The 24,066-nt window shown below is 48.9% G+C and overlaps 1 protein-coding gene and 1 long non-coding RNA gene across 2 annotated transcripts in view; both read right to left on the reverse strand.

Annotated features, from left to right (window-relative positions):
* Positions 1 to 11,190, reverse strand: part of LOC310684907 — a 34,364-nt gene extending 23,174 nt beyond the window's left edge. Inside the window, exon 1 of the long non-coding RNA XR_014514954.1 lies at positions 11,047 to 11,190. This is a non-coding gene — a long non-coding RNA (uncharacterized lncRNA). The remainder of the gene's footprint in view (positions 1 to 11,046) is intronic.
* The window catches only part of PPP1R13L (protein phosphatase 1 regulatory subunit 13 like), a 54,019-nt gene that overhangs the window by 23,174 nt on the left and 6,779 nt on the right, over positions 1 to 24,066 (reverse strand). The window contains exons 2-3 of the mRNA XM_083455013.1: positions 4,303 to 4,421; positions 210 to 340 (exon numbers count right to left, since the gene is read on the reverse strand). Coding sequence (XP_083311139.1) covers positions 210 to 340; positions 4,303 to 4,357 — 186 coding nt within the window. The 5' untranslated portion in view covers positions 4,358 to 4,421. The remainder of the gene's footprint in view (positions 1 to 209; positions 341 to 4,302; positions 4,422 to 24,066) is intronic.

Genomic DNA, 24,066 nt, shown 5'->3' on the forward strand with positions numbered 1-24,066 from the left:
CGAATCCGATCCGAGCCGCCAGGTCGCCGCCCACTGTGGAGGGGAGGGTGCCAGGCGTGCGGTGCGGAGAGAGAGCAAGGGACTATCTGGGGGAGGGACAGTGCAGCGGGGGGGGGGGCGCAAATTACTTGCCTTGCCCCGGGTGCTGACAACCCACGCTACGCCACTGGGACCGCCCCCCCCCCCAGGCTCCTTTGCTGCCTCCGCACCTTGAGCTGCCCGAGAGGCTGGGCTGGGTTCTCTGTCCAGAGGGACTCCAGTTGCTTGGAGAGCTCGTCCACTTTGGCCACCGCCGTGTCCAGTTCCAACTGCTTCAGGTCCATGTGCTTCGAGGCCAGAGCTGTGGTGGGGAATGCGAGAGAGGAGGGTAAGAGAGGGAGAGGAGAAGCAGATCTCTGCCTGGGAAGCAGGTTGGGCTAGATGACCTCTGGGGTGTCCCCCCCCCGACTCTAAAACTCTAACATTTTCAAAGCGAAGGAACCAAGACACTGGGTTCCTGAAGGATGCCTGGACCCAGAGATGTCCGGAGCAGGGCTAGCTCCTAAGTGGCTGCGGTGGTCCAAGATGCCCCTCACCCCCGAGGGCCAGACACAGCTCTCTGACTGGCCCTTGGGCCTCTCCTTAGCCGCCGCCCCCCCCAGCCAGCCCTGCTGAGATGATGTGAGCGCATGTAGAGAGCCTAGCCGACTGGGCAAGGCAGAAAATCCACAGGTGTTGCTTTTGTCCATTTGGCCCCGTCTAACATTCACATGCGGACCCCAGAAGGGATTGCGGCCCCCAGCCCCCCCCCCCCAGAGCTCCCTGCTCCTGCCCCAGGAAGGAGAGCACCAACTGATAGAGCACGAGACTCTGGGTTGTGGGTCCGTGCCCTACGTGGGGCAAAATATTCCCACATTGCAAGGGGTTGCACTAGATAACACTTGTGGGTCCTTATAATTCTATGCAGATGACACCCAACTCTATCTGTCTTTTAAATCTGAACCAGTGAAGGCGGTGAAGGTCCTGTGTGAGTGTCCGGAGGCAGTTGGAGGATGGATGGCGGCTAACAGATTGAGGCTGAATCCTGACAAGACAGAAGGACTGTTTTGGGGGGACTGGAGGCAGGCAGGAGTGGAGGACTCCCTGGTCCTGAATGGGGCAACTGTGCCCCTGAAGGACCAGGTGCGCAGCCTGGGAGTCATTTTGGACTCACAGCTGTCCATGGAGGCACAGGTCAATTCTGTGTCCAGGGCAGCTGTTTACCTGCTCCATCTGGTACGCAGGATGAGACCCTCCCTGTCTGCAGACTGTCTGGGCAGAGTGGTGCATGCTCTGGTTATCTCCCGCTTGGACTACTGCCATGCGCTCTACGTGGGGCTACCTTTGAAGGTGACCCGGAAACTGCAATTAATCCAGAATGCGGCAGCTAGACTGGTGACTGGGAGCGGCCGCCAGGACCAGTCCTGAGAGATCTGCATTGGCTCCCAGTACGTTTCCGAGCACAATTCAAAGTGTTGGTGCTGACCTTGAAAGCCCTAAACGGCCTCAAAGGCCCAGTAGACCTGAAGGAGCGTCTCCACCCACATCGTTCTGCCCAGACACTGAGATCCAGCGCTGAGGGCCTTCTGGAGGTTCCCTCACTGCAAGAAGCCAAGTTACAGGGAACCAGGCGGAGGGCCTTCTCGGTGGTGGCTCCCGCCCTGTGGAACGCCCTCCCACCAGATGTGCGAGAAGTGAGGTTACAGGGAACCAAGCAGAGGGCCTTCTCAGTAGTGGCTCAGTAGTGGCTCCCGCCCTGTAGAACGCCCTCCCATCAGATGTCAAGGAAAACATCTGAAGGTAGCCCTGTTTAGGGAAATTTATAATATTTAATACTGTATTTTTTTTTAACACTTGATTGGGAGCCGCCCAGAGTGGCTGGGGAAACTCAGCCAGATGGGTGGGGTATAAATAAAAAAATATTATATAATTTTAATCCCGATCGTTTGCATGAAGCGCACTGGGTGTCCCCTGGGCCAGCCCCTGCCTCCCTCAGCCTCACCTCCCTCGCAGGCTTGTTGTGTGAGGACGAAACAGGAAGGGAGGGCGCTGTGTGACCACTTTTGAGCTGGAAGGTCAGACGACAATGTAATAAACCAATAAATAGTTCTGCTAAGGATCTGGGGGAACCAGATTTCTCTCCAATGTGGTTTTTAAGCTGCCAGAGGGGGCTTGGCACTTTACGGCGCTGTAGCATACGAGATCCAAGCAGATACACACAGAAACACTCCTCAGCCACCGGGCTGCAAAATTCCTAGCAGGTGCCACCCATTTTTCCCGGAAAGTTGTCTACAGCACCCCCAAGGGAAGGGAGGCCCATGGGGCAGGATCAAGCCTGGCGCCCGCTCACAAAGACACGCCGGCCCTGCAGTGCTGGCCCAGCCCTCCTTGTTTCCTCACCCGCTTGCCGCGGGGCCATTGCGCCACCTGCCTCCTGGGCAGGCTCAGCGGGCTACAAAGGGTTCGGCCGAAAATGCCGCAGGATTGTCAAGACAAGCCCAGGACGTCCCGGGGAAGAGCCCCGCTTTGCTCGCGGCTGTGAAATGCCGGGCCAGTTGCCAAGTGAAGAAAATTAAAATTAAAAAGGGCAGGAGTTTGCTCCCATAGAGCAACACACACCAGCAGGCGATGCAATACTGAATGTGTGTGTGTTTTTAAAAAATATTTCTGAGTCACTTTTCCCAGAAGAGCCTGAGCAAAGTGGCTCACACACACACTTTTGTATTTTTAAATTGTTCGCGCTGTGGGTTAAACCACAGAGCCTAGGATTTGCCAATCAGAAAGTCGGCGGTTCGAATCCCCGCCACGGGGTGAGCTCCCGTTGCTTGGTCCCTGCTCCTGCAAACCTAGCAGTTCAAAAGCACGTCAAAGTGCAAGTAAGATAAATAGGTACCGTTCCGGTGGGAAGGTAAACGGCGTTTCCGTGCTGTTCGCCAGAAGTGGCTTAGTCATGCTGGCCACATGTCCAGCAAGCTGTACGCTGGCTTCCTCGGCCAATAAAGCGAGATGAGCGCTGCAACCCCAGAGTCGGCCACGACTGGACCTAATAGTCAGGGGTCCCTTTACCTTTTAAGTATGTTATTTTGTATTTTTGGGTTTTATAAGGCTAACATTCTACATGGGGGTGGAGACGCTCCTTCAGATGTTTAGTTTGTGGTCCACTAAGACCCCTAGATCCTTTTCAAATGTATTGCTGTCGAGTCAGGTGTCCCCATCCTAAATTTGTGCGTCGGGTTCTTCCTGCCTTAGCAGAACCTAAGGGACATTTGTCCCTGTTGACAAAAGAACTGCCCATACTGAGCTAATTGGAGCAGAAAAGCCGTGTCTTCTGTTCCTCTCTCCCTCTCTGGCATTCCTGTTTGCTTGACTGGAGGTCTAGTGTTTGTGTCTTGATTTGGGCAACCAGGACAGATTAAGGAATCTGCTTGTTTACCGCCTGCCTCCCGTGTCAAATCTTAGGTTGCAAAAGTCCCTTGGGGGGGAGGCGATCAGGACACTCTCCTCTGCTACTTTGCAAAGCAACATACGCATTGGAGAGTGTTTATTACGATTATTATTATTATTACTATCCGGTCTTTTTCTCCCTTTGAAGTTAGTTGGGCATTTCAAAGCAGAGATGAGCAACACAAAGTCTTTGGCCTGCAGCCTCTTTTGACATTCCTGGGGCGGGCTCAGCAAAGCCCGCCGTAGCCCCAAAGGCAGATTGCATAATCGCCCCGCGGAAAGGCCTAGTTTGCAACTGCTCACGTAACACGCTTGGGAGCCAGAGACGCTTTTCAAAGGCTCAGGATGATACCCCCCCCCCAGCCTCGCACTTCGGTCAGAGAAAACAGCCAAACCCTGCTCTCTTCATGTTCCAAAGCATAGCAGCCAAACCAGGAACACCAAAAATGCAGGAGACAAAACGCAGACCCAGCTGCTTCCGTCCTTATTTGTTTTTCCTCAGCGTAATTTACCAAAATTTTATCCTAATCGTTTTCGCCAACAGCGGGTTAGGAATGTACTGAGCCAGACCCTTGGTCCCTTCTGGTACCACATTCATGACAAACATTTAAAGCACTCTGGTAGCACTTTAAGCGGTCACGGCTTCTCCCCACCCCCACCCCACCCAAATCCTGGGAGTTATAGTTTCTTAAGGGCGCTGAGGGCTGTTAGGAGACTCCCCCTATTCCTCTGGCAGAGCTGCAATTCCCTGCTCACAGGACAACAGGTGAATAATCTGTTCTAGGGTAATTTCTTCCCCAAGGCAACCTGAAAATCTGCTGGTGAGCTCCCCTCACTCACACTTGAAGCTGAGGTCCAAGAGATCCTGGGCACTCGTGATGTCTTCGCTCGCCATAATGCCAGCTGGCAATCGAGGTCCCGATCCTGTCGGCCACCAGCACCCCAAGCGTCGCAGGGACCTAGGAAGATGGAGCAGCTCCATGGTTGGTGTTTGTGGACACGGGCCACCTGCTAGAAGACCATCCCAGCTTTCCCACCCACCCCCCCCGGCCCACCCCCTGTCCCACCGACACTCTCCACCCCTCTCTTCCCAGGGATGTTTTGCAGCAAACTGAGAAGCCAGCCTTGCCACTCAACCGCTTACACCGTATTTTTCGATCCATAAGACACACCTGACCATAAGACGCACCTAGTTTTTAGAGGAGGAAAACAAGAAAAAGAAAATCTGAATGAAACAGTGGATGTATGATTTTTGTGGTTCATGCTGTGGCCACAGACATGTGATTTGATAGTGTGTTTTGAGAATCCATGTGGATAACCACATTTTTGCGCCATTGCAGTCCCACAAAACAGTGGGTGCGTGATTTTTTTGGTGCAGGCTGTAGCCATGGACATGCTATGTGATCTGATAGTGAATTTGGGGTGACCCAGTGTAAAAATCCTGAGGATCCCCACAGGAGTAAGAGCCCCGAACACGGGATGACAGCCTCTTTTAAAACTTCTCTCTTCCCCACAGAATACACTTCAAGCAGCATCACTGATACATCATCACTACATCACTAAAAAGTAAAGGTACCCCTGACCGTTATGTCCAGTTGTGGACGACTCTGGGGTTGCGGCGCTCATCTCACTCTATAGGCCGAGGGAGCCGGCGTTTGTCCACAGACAGCTTCCGGGTCTGTGGCCAGCATGACTAAGCCGCTTCTGGTGAACCAGAGCAGCACATGGAAACGCCGTTTACCATGGACCAGTACCTATTTATCTACTTGCGCTTTGACATGATTTCAAACTGCTAGGTTGGCAGGAGCAGGGACCGAGCAACGGGAGCTCACCCCGTCGCGGGGATTCGAACTGTCGACCTTCTGATCAGCAAGCCCTAGGCTCACTGGTTTAGACCACAGCGCCACCCACGTCCCTTCACTACGTCACTAGCATGTCACAAACGGGGAGGGGTACATAAGGGTTACACAAGTTCAACATTAGGTCACTTGATCAGCCCCCTTTCCCAACACCATCAACGAAAGAACAATAAAACTCTTGACTTCTCCTTGCCCTCTGGACTTGTCTGGAGATGGGCTTTCAGAGCCCGGTCTTATTCAACATCTTTATCAACGACTTGGATGATGGACTCAAGGGCATCCTGATCAAATTTGCAGATGACACCAAACTGGGAGGGGTGGCTAACACCCCAGAGGACAGGATCACACTTTAAAACGACATTGACAGATTAGAGAACTGGGCCAAAACAAACAAGATGAACTTTAACAGGGAGAAATGTAAAGTATTGCACTTGGGCAAAAAAAATGAGAGGCACAAATACAAGATGGGTGACACCTGGCTTGAGAGCAGTACATGTGAAAAGGATCTAGGAGTCTTGGTTGACCACAAACTTGACATGAGCCAACAGTGTGACGCGGCAGCTTAAAAAGCCAATGCAATTCTGGGCTGCATCAATAGGAGTATAGCATCTAGATCAAGGGAAGTAATAGTGCCACTGTACTCTGCTCTGGTCAGACCTCACCTGGAGTACTGTGTCCAGTTCTGGGCACCACAGTTCAAGAAGGACACTGACAAACTGGAACGTGTCCAGAGGAGGGCAACCAAAATGGTCAAAGGCCTGGAAACGATGCCTTATGAGGAACGGCTAAGGGAGCTGGGCATGTTTAGCCTGGAGAAGAGGAGGTTAAGGGGTGATATGATAGCCATGTTCAAATATATAAAAGGATGTCACATAGAGGAGGGAGAAAGGTTGTTTTCTGCTGCTCCAGAGAAGCGGACACGGAGCAATGGATCCAAACTACAAGAAAGAAGATTCCACCTAAACATTAGGAAGAACTTCCTGACAGTAAGAGCTGTTCGACAGTGGAATTTGCTGCCAAGGAGTGTGGTGGAGTCCCCTTCTTTGGAGATCTTTAAGCAGAGGCTTGACAACCATATGTCAGGAGTGCTCTGATGGTGTTTCCTGCTTGGCAGGGGGTTGGACTCGATGACCCTTGTGGTCTCTTCCAACTCTATGATTCTAATACCTGACTTGCTCAACTGCCTCTGCGGATGTCCAGTGTTGCCCCCTTGGTCACTCCCTGGGTGGGGGACCCTGTCTGTGCTCTCACGCTTGGGGAATTATGGCAGGATGCCCTGTTCCTGCTGCCTGCTTCTTGGTCCATGGAGGGAGGTGGAGCCCAAATTCACCTTTCTTTATAATAATAAATATTAAAATTTTATTTATACCCTGCCCTTCCCGGTTTAAAAACCAGGCTCAGGGTGGCTAACAGCAAATATAAAACAAATGCGACTTAAAAACAGCATAAAACACAACATAAAATGCAGCATCAATATCGATAAAATTCAAAAATTCAGGGGTCATTTTTGGGAGGGGAAAAAACCCCCAGTCAGTAGACATCACCAGGGCTAGCTGGCCAAGTTGGTCCTACAACGGCCAGCAAGGAGACCAGGGAAGAATTTAAATGTGGGGTTCCAGAAAGGGTTTCTTCATAGAAGAGGAAAGGGAAAAGGGAATACAGTGGATGCGCAGGTTGCGATTCTGCGCATGCGCAAAGCACTATTTAGCGCTTCTGCGCATGCGTGACCGCCGAAACCTGGAAGTAACCCGTTCTGGTACTTCCGGGTTTGGGCCGTCCACAACCCGAAAAAACGCAACCTGAGGCGTCTGTAACCCGAGGTATAACTGTAGAGGATAAGGCTAATTCAAATTGAAGGCCAGGCGGAATAGCTCTGTCTTAAAGGCCCTGCGGAAGGAGGTTAAATCCTGCGGGGCCCTGGTCTCGTGGGTCAGAGCTGGGTTAAAATGGCGTTGGAATGAGGAGAGTCGGTTAAAGTATGGATTTTCTACCAATTCATGAAGCTAGGTCTCTTGCCTAAGCTGTCAAGTCGAAAGGATAACATTTGTAAAAACTTTAAATATTTGGTCCGTCCCGGAGGCACCAATGCTTCTGAATTCAAGTTGCTGGAAAGTGGAAGAGTGAGTTTCCCATAAAGGTTGGCGTCTGTGAAAACTGGAGTCTGGACCAGATGTGCCCCTGGCCTGATCCGGGACCCAGGCTCTTCTTATGGTCATATGCTCCTCTCTGAGTAATTGGGGAGAGTCAACCACTTCCCACGACTCCCTTGAACTAAGAATTGCGAAGCAAAATCCTCCGTTATCATCACCACGGCTTCTCCCACGCTGTCTGCCGGCTGACAACTCTTTTCTTTCGCTCCTGCCTCAATGTAAGATCCTCAGGGCAGGGACCAAGTTTCTATAAAACTCTAGGCTGTCCGTAAACCAACAGCAGGGGACAATGGGAAAGCAAACATGCATTTTCTGCCGGGGATCTGGAAAGGATTATCACCACTCAATATCCTTAAGCAAACGGCACGTCTTTTTCTCAACTCCACGAGAACATTTCATACGCTGGCTGCATTTAAAGCCATCAAGCAAACATCAGAAGTACTGAATTAGAACAGAAAAAATAACACCACCAGTTGCCAGAAGAAAAACTGGGAGGGGATTAATGAAATTATTATTTTTTAAAAAATGAATTAAAACAATATGCTCTTCTAAAAACAATTAAAAGCAAAAGGTTACGTTTTTTAAAAATATTGGGTGATAACCACCAAAGTCATATTCAGAGCAAGTAAAGGTAAAGGGACCCCTGATCATTAGGTCCAGTCGTGGCCGACTCTGAGGTTGCTGCGCTCATCTCGCTTTACTGGCCGAGGGAACCGGCGTACAGCTTCCGGGCCATGTGGCCAGCAGGACTAAGCCACTTCTGGCGAACCAGAGCAGTGCACGGAAACACCGTTTACCTTCCCGTCAGAGTGGTACCTATTTATCTACTTGCACTTGACATGCTTTCGAACTGCTAGGTTGGCAGGAGCAGGGACCGAGCAACGGGAGCTCACCCCATCGCGAGGATTCGAACCGCTGACCTTCTGATCGGCAAGTCCTAGGCTCTGTGGTTTAACCCACAGCGCCACCCGCTGTGGGTTGAACCACAGAGTAGACCCACTCAAATCCATGGACAAGTCACAAAACCCCACTGAACTCGTGAGTATGGTTAATAATAATAATAATAATAATTTAATTTTTTTACCCCGCTCATCTGGCTGGGTTTCCCAGCCACTCTGGGCGGCTTCCAATAGAATATTAAAATACAATAACCTAATGCAGAATATTATCTGTTGTCTCATTTGGGTCTTCAGAGAGGGCATGATATACGGTAATTTAAATTGGCTGAGGTATGCAGAAGGTACATTTTATCCTTTTTATTGTTATATTTAAGGTTACAATGTTGTATTTTTGAACACTGTTTAAGCTCCACAACTCTAAACACACCTGCAGGGCAGCAAGTCCCACCGAACACAGCAGGAGTTGCTCAGAGGCACTTTTGCAGAGATATTACAGCAGGCAAACATGCAAACATTTATTCGGTGCGTGCTCAGATGAGTCAAGTTTAAAGCTAACCACCTAATTGCACCAGTCGTGGCACTGGGCTGGGACCAGGGAGAGAGCTGGGTTCGAATCCACACATACCTGCCACTTTGAGCTCTTTGGAGGGGAGGAAAAAGTGGGATGTAAAAGCAATACATAAATAAATTAGGCAGCAGCTGTTGTTTACAAAAACACGTGGAGGAAATATATTTAGACCAATTTACATGCCTGATCTAATTTGCCCTCACGGAAGAAACTTTTGAATGTGTTTGCGGTGAGGCAGGGTTACTGTTTGGTTCCTGTTCTTGTTTTCATTTGTTCCTGTTCTTGTTTTTATTGTGTACTTTGTGGTTTTTGTTCCGTATTTCGTGCTGCGAAGTGCCCTGAGGGCTTTGGACGAAGGCCGGTACAACGTCAATTTAATAGATGTGATAGGAATCTTATGGTCTTAAATACATGGTAATGTTCATAAGTGTACCAACCAAGCACATACACAGATCAGCGCAGGAAGGCCAACCTAGAACCATTTTGATTCCTAAACTGACCAAATCTTTTCTCTGCAAGGTCAAAATACAAAAGCCTCCCCATTGTCTTTTCCTTCACAAATCCTGTCTTAAGGGTATGTCTGTGTCTGAATAGGGTGTGAGCCTGTGACCTGGCCCAGGAACTAAGTATTTATCATTACAAAAGAATGGCCAGGCTACCCGGGAAATCCAATCAAGTAACTTGCCAGACAGGAGATAAACAACAACAGGAGAAAAAAACAATATTAAAATTTCTGTTTTAGACCGCCTTTTCTGTGATGTAGGTGTGATGTATCTGAGGGGTGGTCTTAAATTACACCCCTTCTGTGATGTATGTATGATGTTTCTGGGGGTGGTCTTGATCTACAGGGTGGCAATTTCAAAAGTCTTTATAAGGCCTTGCACACCATTTTTCTGGGTCCCTCCTCTCTCTTATGATTATCATTATGTTTTATTATTATTATTTTATTACTTCTGCCAAGTTTTAAGTACTGAGATTATTAATTTACCTAGGGTTTTAATAGGTCACAAGATTTTATGGTAACTATATCTGTAATGTATTTCTGTTGGTGTTTGTCCTTTGATGCTATGGCCTGTCGGCTACGCAAATAAAGTCTACTTTCTGGGGGTGGTCTTGATCTACAGGGTGGCAATTTCAAAAGTCTTTATAAGGGCTTGCACACCATTTTTCTGGGTCCCTCCTCTCTCCTGCAAGTGAGGGGAGCACCCTGTTGCAACAGATCAATAAAGGCCAAGCCTACAGGCTGCTGTTTTGCTTCAAGTAATCCTGGTTGGTGTCTTTGTTTTTTGTCCAAGGGAGCCCTCGGATTTTTCCGTTAACATAGATAAATAAGTACAGGACAAAATTGGGGATCTGGGAGCCGGGGTGAAGCCAGATTTTTCCCAAGAGGCCACCCTTAATCGGGAAGGAATCTGGCAGCCCAATTCTGCCTGCAAAGCATTGTTCTCTACAAAAGAGAGCCCTTTGTCTAGGAGGAGAGATGCCCCTGGCAGAAAGCCAAATCCATTTTGTAATGCCCAGGGAACCAGTTCAGGCAAGGTCGGAGCCAGCCCTAAACCTCTCTCACAGTTCCTCCACCCCCAGCACCACCAACAATAAAAGGGACACCCCATTTCCCAAGGCAGATCGCATCCTGCCAAACCAGTCTGGAAATGACAAACCGCCGATTTTAGAGGCCTCGCAGGGTCCCATACACGAGGGCGTCGGTTGCACAATAAGAACATGACGTAAGAACATAATAAGTGTGCCATTCAGGCCAATGGGGGCCCATTAGCCCGGCATCCTGACCTCATAAAAAAACTAAGAATAGTCTGCTGGAAACAGATGGGAAGATGACAAAGTCCCTACCCTATAAGAATGGCAGGTGGACTATGCTGAAATGACAACGTTTTTAATGTGTGACATTTTTATGCACCTTTTAATCTTTATTGGAAGCCGCCCAGAGTGGCTGGGGAAACCCAGCCAGATGGGCGGGGTACAAATAATAAATTGTTGTTGTTGTTGTTATTAAAATGACTGGAAGAATCAGAAATCAGGAATACCAAAATTCCAATAAGGAATGGGGGAAATTTGTAACGTATCTTAAAGACCATTAAAGATAAAGGGACCCTTGACCATTAGGTCCAGTCGTGGCTGACTCTGGAGTTGCGGCGCTCATCTCGCTTTACTGGCCGAGGGAGCCAGCGTACAGCTTCCGGGTCATGTGGCCAGCAGGACTAAGCCGCTTCTGGCGAACCGGAGCAGCGCACGGAAATGCCGTTTACCTTACCTATTTATCTATTTGCACTGGTGTGCTTTTGAACTCCTAGGCTGGCAGGAGCTGGGACTGAGCAACGGGAGCTCACCCCGTTCCCTGTTACGGGGATTCGAACCGCCGACCCTCTGATCGGCAAGTCCTAGGCTCTGTGGTTTAACCCACAGTGCCACCCGCGCCCTAAAGACCATTGCAGACAGTTAAAATCGTTAGTAGGATTGGAATGTCCCTTGTAGTTTTTAAGGGTGAATTCTGGATATAACAGAGATGTAAAAGATTTGGGGTGTCATAAAAGATGCCGAAGGAAATGATTAATAACAGGACCCACAAAGGAGAGGATGGAAAATTCCTTGGAATCTTGTTTTTATGATTTATGTTTGATATATCTCTGTAAAATTTTAATTTGAAAAACCAAATAAATAATATTGTTTTTTAAAGGAAAACTAGAGTTCTCCAGCTAGTCTACTGGATCTGACCAATGGCCCATCTAGGCCAGCATCCTGCTCTCACAATAGCCAACCAGATACCCCGATGTCAGCAGGATTCGAACACAAGGCAACTGTCTCCTCCTGCGGTTTTCAATGGGCATTCAGAAGCATGGCTGCCTCTGGCTAGGAGCCCTCAATCGCCCTCTCCTCCGTGAAACTATCCACTACTCTTTTAAACCCATCCAAATTGGCGGCCATCGCTGCCTCCTGTGGCAGGGAGTTCCGTAGCTTAACTCTGCGACGCATGAAAAGCTCTTTCTTTCTTTGATCCTGCCCTGAATATTCCACCCTTCAATGAGAAGGAGGAGACGGTATTCTGCACATGCTCAGAGGGCGTTCCTCCCTGGTGACGCCTTTGCGTCCCTCACGGAAAAACAAACAGGTTGTTGATCTGACCCTTGAGCTCAGCTTAAGCCCTGAGGACTGAGCTGGAGGCACAACCCTGACCTTCCCCTCTCCTAGGAGCTCATTTTCTCCTCTGCTTTGTAATCAGCAGCTAAAAGAGAGGGGGAAATGAATTATTCCTTTAATTATACTTTTCGTAAGGGATTGCAAGGCAAAACAGCATGCAATCTAGGCCAGGCTGCCCCTTCTCTTCCCCAATTTTTGTTGCAGCTTAAAAGAAGGAAATTGGGGTTCCTTTCCTCCACCCGGGATGCAGAGAAGCCAAGCCAGTAAAGATAAAGGTAAAGGGACCCCTGACCATTAGGTCCAGTCGTGACCGACTCTGGGGTTGCGATGCTCATCTCGCTTTATTGGCCGAGGGAGCCGGTGTACAGCTTCCGGGTCATGTGGCCAGAATGACTAAACCGCTTCTGGCGATCCAGAGCAGCGCAGGGATATGCCGTTTACCTTCCTGCCAGAGTGGTACCTATCTACTTGCACTTTGATGTGCTTTCGAACTGCTAGGTTGGCAGGAGCAGGGACCGAGCAACGGGAGCTCACCCTGTTGCGGGGATTTGAACCGCCAACCTTCTGATCGGCAAGCCCTAGGCTCTGTGGTTTAACCCACAGCGCCACCCACGTCCCTCAAGCCAAGCCATTAGCCACTCCCAAATGCCTTCATGTCCTGTTTACAGACATCTTTGTAAAATTGGTCTGCCAACAGGCCTGGTGCCTGAAGCCAGCTGTGGATCCTGCCTGCTTGGGCTGTACCATAACCAGCAAATTCTCCATTGACGCTGAGCTGGATATGCATATTGGCAAGGCAGCCCCGGCAATGGCTCGCCTCTCTGAAAGGGTGTGGGAGAACGTGATGCTAACATCTAAGGCCTGCCAGACTTGTGCACTGAGCACACTGCTTTATGGAAGTGAGTCGCAGGCAAGCTGCAACGGCCAGGAGCGATGCGTCAAGGCCTTGCATCAGGATGTTGAGCATCGCACGGCAGGACAGAACTCCAAGCAAAAATGTGCTCTCCCAAGCCGACATTCCGAGCCGGTTTGCATTCCTGTCTCAGCCCCATCTATGCTGGTTTGGTCATGCCCACAGAACGGAAGATGGAAGGGCACCCAAAGCAGCCTCAGCAAATTTAGAGGGAGGCGTTACTCATTCCACATGTTAGAGAGAGAAAAGGTGATGAAGAGCATTATAATAATATAGTAATAATAATTTATTATTTATACCCCGCCCATCTGGCTGGGCTTCCTTAGCCACTCTGGGCGGCTTCCAACAAAATATTAAAATACAGGAATGCACCAAACATTAAAAGCTTCCCTCAACAGGGCTGCCTTCAGATGTCTTCTAAAAGTCTGGTAGTTGTTCTTCTCTTTAACATCGGATGGGAGGGCGTTCCACAGGGAGGGCGCCACCACCGAGAAGGCCCTCTGCCTGGTTCCCTGTAACTTGGCTTCTCTCAGTGAGGGAACCGCCAGAAGGCCCTCAGCGCTGGACCTCAGTGTCCGAGTAGAACGATGGGGGTTTCTGAACTGAAACATCTTCCTCGAGGTAAACTAGGGTCCTGGCTGCGATGCCTTCACTCCAGTTCAGTTGTGTGAGGCTGTTATTGCGATGGGAAGGTGACTTTCCTCCCAGCCAACATTTATCCTGCGCTCGGCAGCCTTCCCAGGCCCTCTGCTTCCGATGAGATCTTCTGCGCCGGCCCATGGTAGCGCTTGCAACAGAGAACTTGATGGATTCTGGTCCAAATCTCTTTGGTTGATGGCCGAGAGTCTCCAGAGGAACACGATCGCCAGCAGGATGATGGAGAAGAGGAACCTACAGAAGGTGTCATCGATCCACAGCTCTCGCCAGACAGATAATGGCCCATATTATGAAGATAACGAATGGAATGAGGGCAGTGTTAGAAATTCAGATATATAAGCTAGGTGCCAAATGTCTAGTTTGCCTTTTTTGGGCACAGCGGCTCTCAAGTCTTAATTTTTCAAATGATGGAATGACTGTGATTGATTCTCAGTTAAACATCTCGCTAGTTCAGGTGACAACCTTGAGCCAGGTAAAGAGCTTTGAGAACTTACAGAAGAAAAGTTGCTTGATCCAGGGACTCTGACCCCTTTTTCATAATGGTGGCTGCTCCTGTGTTTTGGTTCCCGAAATTCATTCCGATTGTGCAGATAGAATTCTACAAGTGGTCAAAAGCCAGGTGCAATTAGCCTGGCTAATTTTGAACATCGGATGAGGGTGTTGGTGAAGTGTCAGTAGAGCGAGAGCTTGAGCAGAATCCGACACAGCTTCAGCAACTTCATGCTTTGTTGTTGTTTAATCGTTTAATCGTGTCCGACTCTTCGTGACCCCCTGAACCAGAGCACGCCAGGCCCTCCTGTCTTCCACTGCCTCCCGCAGTTTGGTCAAACTCATGCTGGTCTCTTCGAGAACACTGTCCCACCATCTTGTCCTCTGTTGTCCCCTTCTCCTTGTACCCTCCATCTTTCCCAACATCAGGGTCTTTTCCAGGGAGTCTTCTCTTTTCACGAGGTGGCCAAAGTCTTGGAGCCTCAGCTTCAGGATCTGTCCTTCCAGTGAGCACTCAGGGCTGATTTCCTTCAGAATGGAGAGGTTGGATCTTCTTGCAGTCCATGGGACTCTCCAGAGCCTCCTCCAGCACCAGAATTCAAAAGCATCCATTCTTCAGTGATCAGCCTTCTTTATGGTCCAGCTCTCACTTCCAACTTTCATGCTTTGCACCAGGCTAATGAGGACCCACCAGACAATACAGAAACCCACAGAAGCCAGGGATATTACACAGAGGACCGCAGTGTGCATTTATTTGTTCATAATACCCTACATCTTTCAGTATTGTAAAGACAAACAGAAAATAGGAAAGAATCAAACCTATTAATCTCAGGTGTAGGTGCTTCACCTGAGATTAAGTTCTTTTCTTGTACATGGTAGGTCCTTTACTCTCAGTTTTTGGACAATTTTGTAAATACTGCTTCTGGTGACTGAGGAGGTGGGGAAGGACTAGACTGCATTTTTAGTTTTTTGATGGTACTTCAAATAACATGTTTGGTTTACATGCAAATAAATTTTGTTTGATTGGGGGGGGGGAGATTCAAGGCCCATCATCCCGGTTCATGGCTCCTGTCAAAAACTCCAGCTTCTTCTCCTTTGTCGGCACTTTGTTCTCGGGATCTCTGCCTGGCTTCTCTTTGGCCCAAGGTGACAACTTCCCCCTGGGGACCTCACCCAGGTTTCCTCACCTGTTTGGTTCCTGTCTTCTTTCCCTTCTCCTCTTCCTTAGCCTCTGGCTGTTTGCAAGCTTCCCTCTTATTCACTCCTGACCGGGGCGAATTCACCACGCCTTACTCATAGAATCATAGAATCATAGAGTTGGAAGAGACCACAAGGGCCATCGAGTCCAACCCCCTGCCAAGCAGGAAACACCATCAGAGCACTCCTGACATATGGTTGTCAAGCCTCTGCTTAAAGACCTCCAAAGAAGGAGACTCCACCACACTCCTTGGCAGCAAATTCCACTGTCAAACAGCTCTTACTGTCAGGAAGTTCTTCCTAATGTTTAGGTGGAATCTTCTTTCTTGTAGTTTGGATCCATTGCTCCGTGTCCGCTTCTCTGGAGCAGCAGAAAACAACCTTTCTCCCTCCTCTATGTGACATCCTTTTATATATTTGAACATGGCTATCATAGAATCATAGAATCATAGAATCATAGAGTTGGAAGAGACCACAAGGGCCATCGAGTCCAACCCCCTGCCAAGCAGGAAACACCATCAGAGCACTCCTGACATATGGTTGTCAAGCCTCTGCTTAAAGACCTCCAAAGAAGGAGACTCCACCACACTCCTTGGCAGCAAATTCCACTGTCAAACAGCTCTTACTGTCAGGAAGTTCTTCCTAATGTTTAGGTGCAATCTTCTTTCTTGTAGTTTGGATCCATTGCTCCGTGTCCGCTTCTCTGGAGCAGCAGAAAACAACCTTTCTCCCTCCTCCTCTATGTGACATCCTTTTATATATTTGAACATGGCTATCATATCACCTCTTAACCTCCTCTTCTCCAGGCTAAACATGCCCAGCTCCCTTAGCCGTTCCTCATAAGGCATCGTTTCCAGGCCTTTGACCATTTTGGTTGCCCTCCTCTGGACACGTTCTAGTTTGTCAGTGTCCTTCTTGAACTGTGGTGCCCAGAACTGGACACTCCAGGTGAGGTCTGACCAGAGCAGAATACAGTGGCACTATTACTTCCCTTGATCTAGATGCTATACTCCTATTGATGCAGCCCAGAATTGCATTGGCTTTTTTAGCTGCCGCGTCACACTGTTGGCTCATGTCAAGTTTGTGGTCAACCAAGACTCCTAGATCCTTTTCACATGTACTACTCTCGGAAAGGCTTCTGCCTCTAGGTTGTGAACACTGAACCTGGGTCGTGTACCAAATGTGCCACCTGTCAGCGGCTACACTGGTCTCCACATCGCGATAGCTCAGGTAGTGGAGCGCCTTGATTTCGCCTGACCTCGCTGTGGCAATGGCAGCTCCAGAGGTACCAGGCCTATCTTGCGTGGCACAATTCTTCCCCACAAATCGGAGGATGTGTGTCTCAAAACACCACAGAAATAAACAACTACCTGACGTTTAGAAGACATCTGAAGGCAGCCCTGTTTAGGGAAGTTTTTAACAACTGATGTTTTAATGTACCGCATTTTCCGGCGTATAAGACGACTGGGTGTATAAGACGACCCCCCAACTTTTCCAGTTAAAATACAGTGGTACCTCAGGTTAAGTACTTAATTCGTTCCGGAGGTCCGTACTTAACCTGAAACTGTTCTTAACCTGAAGCACCACTTTAGCTGATGGGGCCTCCTGCTGCTGCCATGCCGCCGGAGCACGATTTCTGTTCTCATCCTGAAGCAAAGTTCTTAAACTGAAGCACTATTTCTGGGCTAGCAGAGTCTGTAACCTGAAGCGTATGTAACCTGAAGCGTATATAACCCAAGGTACCACTGTATAGAGTCTGGGATATACTCGCCGTATAAGACTACCCCTCTTCCAACGCACACCAAATAAAAATTAAAAAACCAGTCTCCAGTCCGGCTCGGAAATCCGCTCCACTTCCCAGTGGCCGGGGGCTTCTGGGGCCAATTTTCAAGCGTATTTCTGCTTCAACTAGAGAGCTTGGTGTCCTCTGATTTAATTTGCTGTTGTTTTATCCTTTGGTGGGGAGTTGCTGTAGGATCTGCTGCTGTAGGTGGCGTATAAGACGACCCCCGACTTTTGAGAAGATTTCCCTGGGTTAAAAAGTAGTCTTATAGGCCAGAAAATACAGTATTTTTAATCCTTTGTTGGAAGCCGCCCTGAGTGGCTGGGGAAACGCAGCCAGATGGGCAGGGTATAAATAAGAAATTCATTATTATTATTATTATTATTATTATTTAAAACATTGTTTTGGGGAAGGCAAACCAGCTCGCTGTTTGGTTGCCCACAGCTACTAGATGTCAGCAGCCAGGCTCCGAGGCGACTCTGCCAACTGGTGCTATTCCACCCCACCCCCCGGCAAGTAGCAGCCCAAACTGGAACAGGAGTCGCGTCCCCATGAAGCCCAACCTACTGGGCCCAATTCACAGTGCTGGTTTCGACTATAAAGCCTTAAACAGCTCAGGACCGCAATACCTCAAGGACCGCCTCTTTCCATATGAACCTACCCGGACCCTGAGATCATCTTCTGAGGCCCTCCTTCGTGTGCCGCCTCCTCGAGACATCCAGAGGGTGGCAACATGAGAACGGGGCCTTCTCTGCAGTGGCTCCCCATCTGTGGAATGCTCTCCCCAGGGAAATTTGACTGGCGCCTTCATTATACAGCTTTAGGTGCCAGGCAAAAACGTTCTTTTTTAACCAGGCCTTTGGTTGATCTGATTGACAACCTATGCCCTTTTAAAATGTTTTATTGGGGGGCGGCTATTGGGTTGTTGTTTTTATTTTTATTAGGTATTTTATGGTTTTATATCTTGATTTTATTCTGTGAACCACCCTGAGACTCCCAGGTAAGGGCAGTATATAAATTTGATAATGTTGTTGTTGTTTAGTCGTTTAGTTGTGTCCGCCTCTTTGTGACCCCCTGGACCAGAGCACGCCAGGCCCTCCTGTCTTCCACTGCCTCCCGCAGTTTGGTCAAATTCAACAACAACAACAACAACTCCTCCCCTCTTCTGGAACCGGGAGCCACCATTGGCTCGACCCACTAAGGAAGTTAGTAGCACAGAATGATTCAAAATAGCAACAATTAATTGCACATTTATTCAACATCCCATTAAAACTATGTAGCTTAATGAATTCAACTGAACTGGAGAACTTGACACAATTTGTCAAAGTCTGATACTCATTTACATCTCTGCCGTCTCTTTGCATCAGGAAATGCCACTACCATCACTCCCCAGGGGACAGTATTCCCCATAGCGGGAATTTAGAGCTTTATAAAGGGGTGTGGAGTGTGTGTGTGTATCTCAATATCATCATGAGTTGGAAACAAATAAAGGTAAAGGGACCCCTGACCATTAGGTCCAGTCGTGGCCGACTCTGGGGTTGCGGCGCTCATCTCGCTTTATTGGGGTGATATGATAGCCATCTTCAAATATATAAAAGGATGTCACATAGAGGAGGGAGAAAGGTTGTTTTCTGCTGCTCCAGAGAAGCGGACACGGAGCAATGGATCCAAACTACAAGAAAGAAGATTCCACCTAAACATTAGGAAGAACTTCCTGACAGTAAGAGCTGTTCGACAGTGGAATTTGCTGCCAAAGAGTGTGGTGGAGTCTCCTTCTTTGGAGGTCTTTAAGCAGAGGCTTGACAACCATATGTCAGGAGTGCTCTGATGGTGTTTCCTGCTTGGCAGGGGGTTGGACTCGATGGCCCTTGTGGTCTCTTCCAACTCTATGATTCTAAATTTCATTTACAAATTAAGCAGGATGCAAATTCTGCTAAATAAAGCAGGGGTTGGACCAGATGGCCCTTTGTGTCCCCACTCTACAATTCTACGATTCCATGGGAAATAAATTAACACTGTTGGATTGCTGAAGTTAAGTAAGCCGGGATCTGATTGGCAGCAAGGAGGGGGAACCACTGGGAACCCCCAAATCAAAGCAGGATAGACGTTTTGTCAATAGATTTAACACCCCCCAAACACGTTCTCAAGACACAAAGTGCTTTTCTGGAGCCCAGCAGAAGGATGGCACGCAACAGCTCCGTAGCCACTGCAAGAGGCACGAGTGCGAAATTAGCCACTGTGTTTGCCTCGGGTTCCCTGGCACACGGCATGTGCCGAAACTCCTTTCGGAAGGCGTCTGACTGAAACAAACGGCCGCTACACAAGACTCTTCCGCCCCACAGCTGCTCTTCCCGGCCCCATCCGGAGGGAAAAACCTGTTCTTATTTTTCTCAGCCCACACCCAGTTACAGAGAGCCAGGCAAGTTAGCATATTAATCTGTCTTGCCAAACCCACATGGATTTGCCAAGGAGAGAGGGCAAGGCTTTGGCGTTTCACTTGGCAAAAAAACACACAACAAAACCCCCCAACCAATTTAATGAAATAGAAGAAATAAATTGATCCCATGCCTGTGTCTGATCTATATTTGCCTAGGACCCTCGTACCTACAGGACCGCCTCTGCAGAGGACCTTAAAGTCCATAAACAGCAGCACCCTAGAGGTCCTGGGCCCTAAGGAAGTCAGATTAGCCTCAACCAGAGGCAGGGCCTTCTCGACACTGGCCCCAGCCTGGTGGAACGCTCTGTCTCATGAGACCAGGGCCCTGCAGGATCTGATTTCTTTCCACAGGGCCTGTAAGACAGAGTTGTTCCGCCTGGCCTTTGGCTTGGAATCAACTTGATCCCCTTCCCCTCTTTCCTCTTTCCTTCTGTGATGGAACTCCTATTTGGGGACTTCCCTGGCTTTTTTCTGGCCCACGTAGGACCAGTCTGGATAGTTGGCCTTAGGGAAGTTTTGACGTTTTCATCCCCAAAAAGTTTCTGATTTGAGTTTCTATTGAAATGAGGCTGCATTTTAATGTTGTAGTTTAATCTTGTTTTTAAGTTGTATCTTAATCAATTGTTTTGTATCTGGTGTGGGGTGCCCAAAAACAAGATGCACTTTGCAAGAGGTGAGCTGCAAGCTCTAGCCCATGCATAAGGAAATAAGAAGAGCTTGGCTGCTGGATCAGACCCAAAGCCCATCTGTTCTCACAGGAGCCACCCAGCTGCCCACAGCCCCAAAGTCTGCCCAAGAACCATCCCCTTCTAGGAACGGCCAGCTGCCCAGTTTGTTTCTAGCTGAGAAGCGCCACGAGGGGACAGGCGGAAGCGCCTTCCAGCGACGGCACCTAAACTCTCGGGTGCTTCCCATCCGAAGGAGGTGGCAGAACTTGCTGTGACTTTTTTTTGCAAAGCATTTTGAGGATAGAATCGTTTGCGTCATCTATAATAATAATAATTTATTATTTATACGCCGCCCATCTAGCTGGGTTTCCCCAGCCACTCTGGGCGGCTTTCAACAAAATATTAAAATGCAATAATGCATCAAACATTAAAAGCTTCCCTAAAGAGGGCTGCCTTCAGATGCCTTCTAAAAGTCTGGTAGTTGTTTTTCTCTTTGACATCTGGTGGGAGGGCGTTCCACAGGGCGGGCGCCACCACCAAGAAGGCCCTCTGTCTGGTTCCCTATAACTTGGCTTCTCGTAGCGAGGGAACCGCCAGAAGACCCTCGGAGCTGGACGTCAGGCAGAACGATGGGAGTGGAGACACTCCTTCTACTGGGATCTTGACTCTGCTTTGACAGCAGATTTATCTCCTGGGGTGTCCAGAGCACAGCTGAGTCCTGTTGTGCTGGACGAGTTTCAGTTGGTAAGGCTCGATAACATGGACAAAGCCCTTGTTTCGGTCAAGGCGACTGCTTGTGCCCTGGACACTCGTGGCTGATAAAAACTAGGAGGGAAGGGACAGCTGGCTGGGCCAGGGAGGTGATGAATGTTTTCCTGGTGGTCCCTGCCTGCTTGAAGGAGGCAGAGAGGGGTACTACTACTAATAATAATTTTTATTTATACCCCACCCTCCCCAGCCAAGGCTGGGCTCAGGGCGGCTAACAAGCAATAATAATAAAAAATTGAATGAATATGACAACTTCTCAAGACCTGCCCCTCCAGATCTGGAAAATCTAAGTTTTACTGGCCAACAGCTCATCTCCCCTTCTTGGGCAAGGTTCTTAAGCGGGTGCTTGTGGACCAGATCCAGACACTCTCGGAGGAAACTGATTTTCTAGATCCATTTCAGTCATGGTTTAGGCCCGGTTTTAGCACAGAAACTGCCCTCCGTCGGGAGAGAGGCAGGGAAAATGTGTCCCTGTTAATCCTCCTCAACTTCTCTCTCTCTCTTTTTAGATAATTTTTATTGATTTTAACATATAAATTATAAAGTGTACCACAAAACTTATCACTTAAACAATCTTTTTAGACTTCCATCAGTACCTCTGATGATCCACCGTTTTAATAATAAATAATAATAAATTTTATTTATATCCCGCCCTTCCCAGCCGAAGCTGGGCTCAGGGCGGCTAACAACAATCAAAATAATCCAACATTTCATTATAAAAATTAATTAAAATCAAATTGATGGCAACCATTAAGCAAAATTCTGTGCAGATTGCCAGAGGAGGGGGTCAGGCTGCGCCCTGACCAAAGGCCTGGTGGAACAGCTCTGTCTTGCAGGCCCTGCGGAAAGATGTCAAGTCCCGCAGGGCCCTAGTCTCTTGTGACAGAGCGTTCCACCAGATTGGGGCCACGGCCAAAAAGGCCCTGGCTCTGGTTGAGGCCAGCCTAACCTCTCTGTGGCCTGGGATCTTCAGGATGTTTTTATTTGCAGACCGTAAGTTCCTCTGTGGGACATACCAGGAGAGGTGGTCCCGTAGGTATGAGGATCCTAGGCCGTATAGGGCTTTAAAGGTTAAAGCATTTAAAGGTTAACCACTTCTTATGCATTTCTTAACTTGATATTGCCTTTACATCTCTTAACAAATCATCCTAATCCTCCTCAACTTCTCAACAGCTTTTGATACCATCGACCACGGTGTCCTTCTAGAGTGGCTGTCCAAGTTTGGGGTGGTTGGCACTACTCTGAGGTGGTCGCGGTCCTACTGAGATGGTCATTCCCAGAGAGTGATGCACAAGCCCCATGGAGTCTTCAATGTGGGGTTCCTCAGGGCTCAATTTTTCCCCCCAGGCTGTTTCAATGAAGCTGCTGGGTGGGGTTATCTGCAGGTTTGGGGAATGTTGTCAGCAATATGCTGATGGCACTGAGCTCTATGTCTCCTTTACATCTGCAGGTGAGGCAGTGGAAGTGCTGGACCAGTGTCTTGCCTGGGTAATGGACTGGATGAGAGCCAACAAACTGAAGCACAGTCCAGATAAGACGGAGGCACTGTTAGTGGGGGGTTCCCTAGACCGGATGGGTGGGAGACTGCCAGGTGAGACCACTCACCTGGAGTACTGTGTCCAGTTCTGGGCACCACAGTTCAAGAAGGATACTGACAAACTGGAACGTGTCCAGAGGAGGGCAACCAAAATGGTCAAAGGCCTGGAAACGATGCCTCATGAGGAACGGGGTGATATGATAGCCATGTTCACATATATAAAAGGATGTCACATAGAGGAGGGAGAAAGGTTGTTTTCTGCTGCTCCAGAGAAGCGGACACGGAGCAATGGATGCAAACTACAAGAAAGAAGATTCCACCTAAACATTAGGAAGAACTTCCTGACAGTAAGAGCTGTTTGACAGTGGAATTTGCTGCCAAGGAGTGTGGTGGAGTCTCCTTCTTTGGAGGTCTTTAAGCAGAGGCTTGACAGCCATATGTCAGGAGTGCTCTAATGGTGTTTCCTGCTTGGCAGGGGGTTGGACTCGATGGCCCTTGTGGTCTCTTCCAACTCTATGATTCTATGATTCTTGATGGGGTTACTCTTCCTCTGAAGGAGCAGGTGCGCAGCTTGGGGGTCCTCCTGGATCCTTTGCTGTCGCTCAAGGCTCAGGTGGCCTCAGTTCCTTCCATCAGCTTTGGCTGGTGGCCCAGCTTTCTCCCCTATCTGGACAGTTATAGCCTAACTACTGTTGTCTATGCTCTGGTAACCTCAAGGTTAAAGGTAAAGGTAAAGGAAACCCTGACTATTCGGTCCAGTTGTGGTCGACTCTGGGGTTGCGGCGCTCATCTCGCTTTACTGGCCGAGGGAGCCGGCGTACAGCTTCCGGGTCATGTGGCCAGCATGGCTAAGCCGCTTCTGGCAAACCAGAGCAGCGCACGGAAAAGCCATTTACTGTATTTTTTGCTCTATAAGACTCACTTTTCCCCTCCTAAAAAGTAAGGTGAAATGTGTGTGCGTCTTGTGGAGCGAATGCAGGCTGCGCAGCTATCTCAGAAGCCAGAACAGCAAGAGGGATTGCTGCTTTCACTGCGCAGCAGTCCCTCTTGTTGTTCTGGCTTCTGAGATTCAGAATATTTTTTTTCTTGTTTTCCTCCTCCAAAACCAAGGTGTGTCTTGTGGTCTGGTGCATCTTATAGAGTGAAAAATACGGTACCTTCCCTATTTATCTCCTTGCACTTTGACGTGCTTTCGAACTGCTAGGTTGGCAGGAGCAGGGACCGAGCAACGGGAGCTCACCCCGTCACGGGGATTCAAACCGCTGACCTTCTGATCAGCAAGCCCTAGGCTCTGTGGTTTAACTACAGCGCCACCCATGTCCCTTAATCTCAAGGTTAGATTACTGCAATGTGTTATAAGTAGGGCTGCCCCTGAAGACGGTTTGGAAACTTCAGCTGGTGCAGAATTCAGTGGCCAGGTTGCTCAAGACCATGGGTAGGCAAACTAAGGCCCGGGAGCCAGATCCGGCCCAATCGCCTTCTAAATCAGGCCCGCGGACGGTCCGGGAATCAGCGTGTTTTTACAT

This window comes from Podarcis tiliguerta (genome assembly GCF_965153285.1).
Source record: "Podarcis tiliguerta genome assembly, chromosome: 8".
Classification (NCBI taxonomy): domain Eukaryota; kingdom Metazoa; phylum Chordata; class Lepidosauria; order Squamata; family Lacertidae; genus Podarcis; species Podarcis tiliguerta.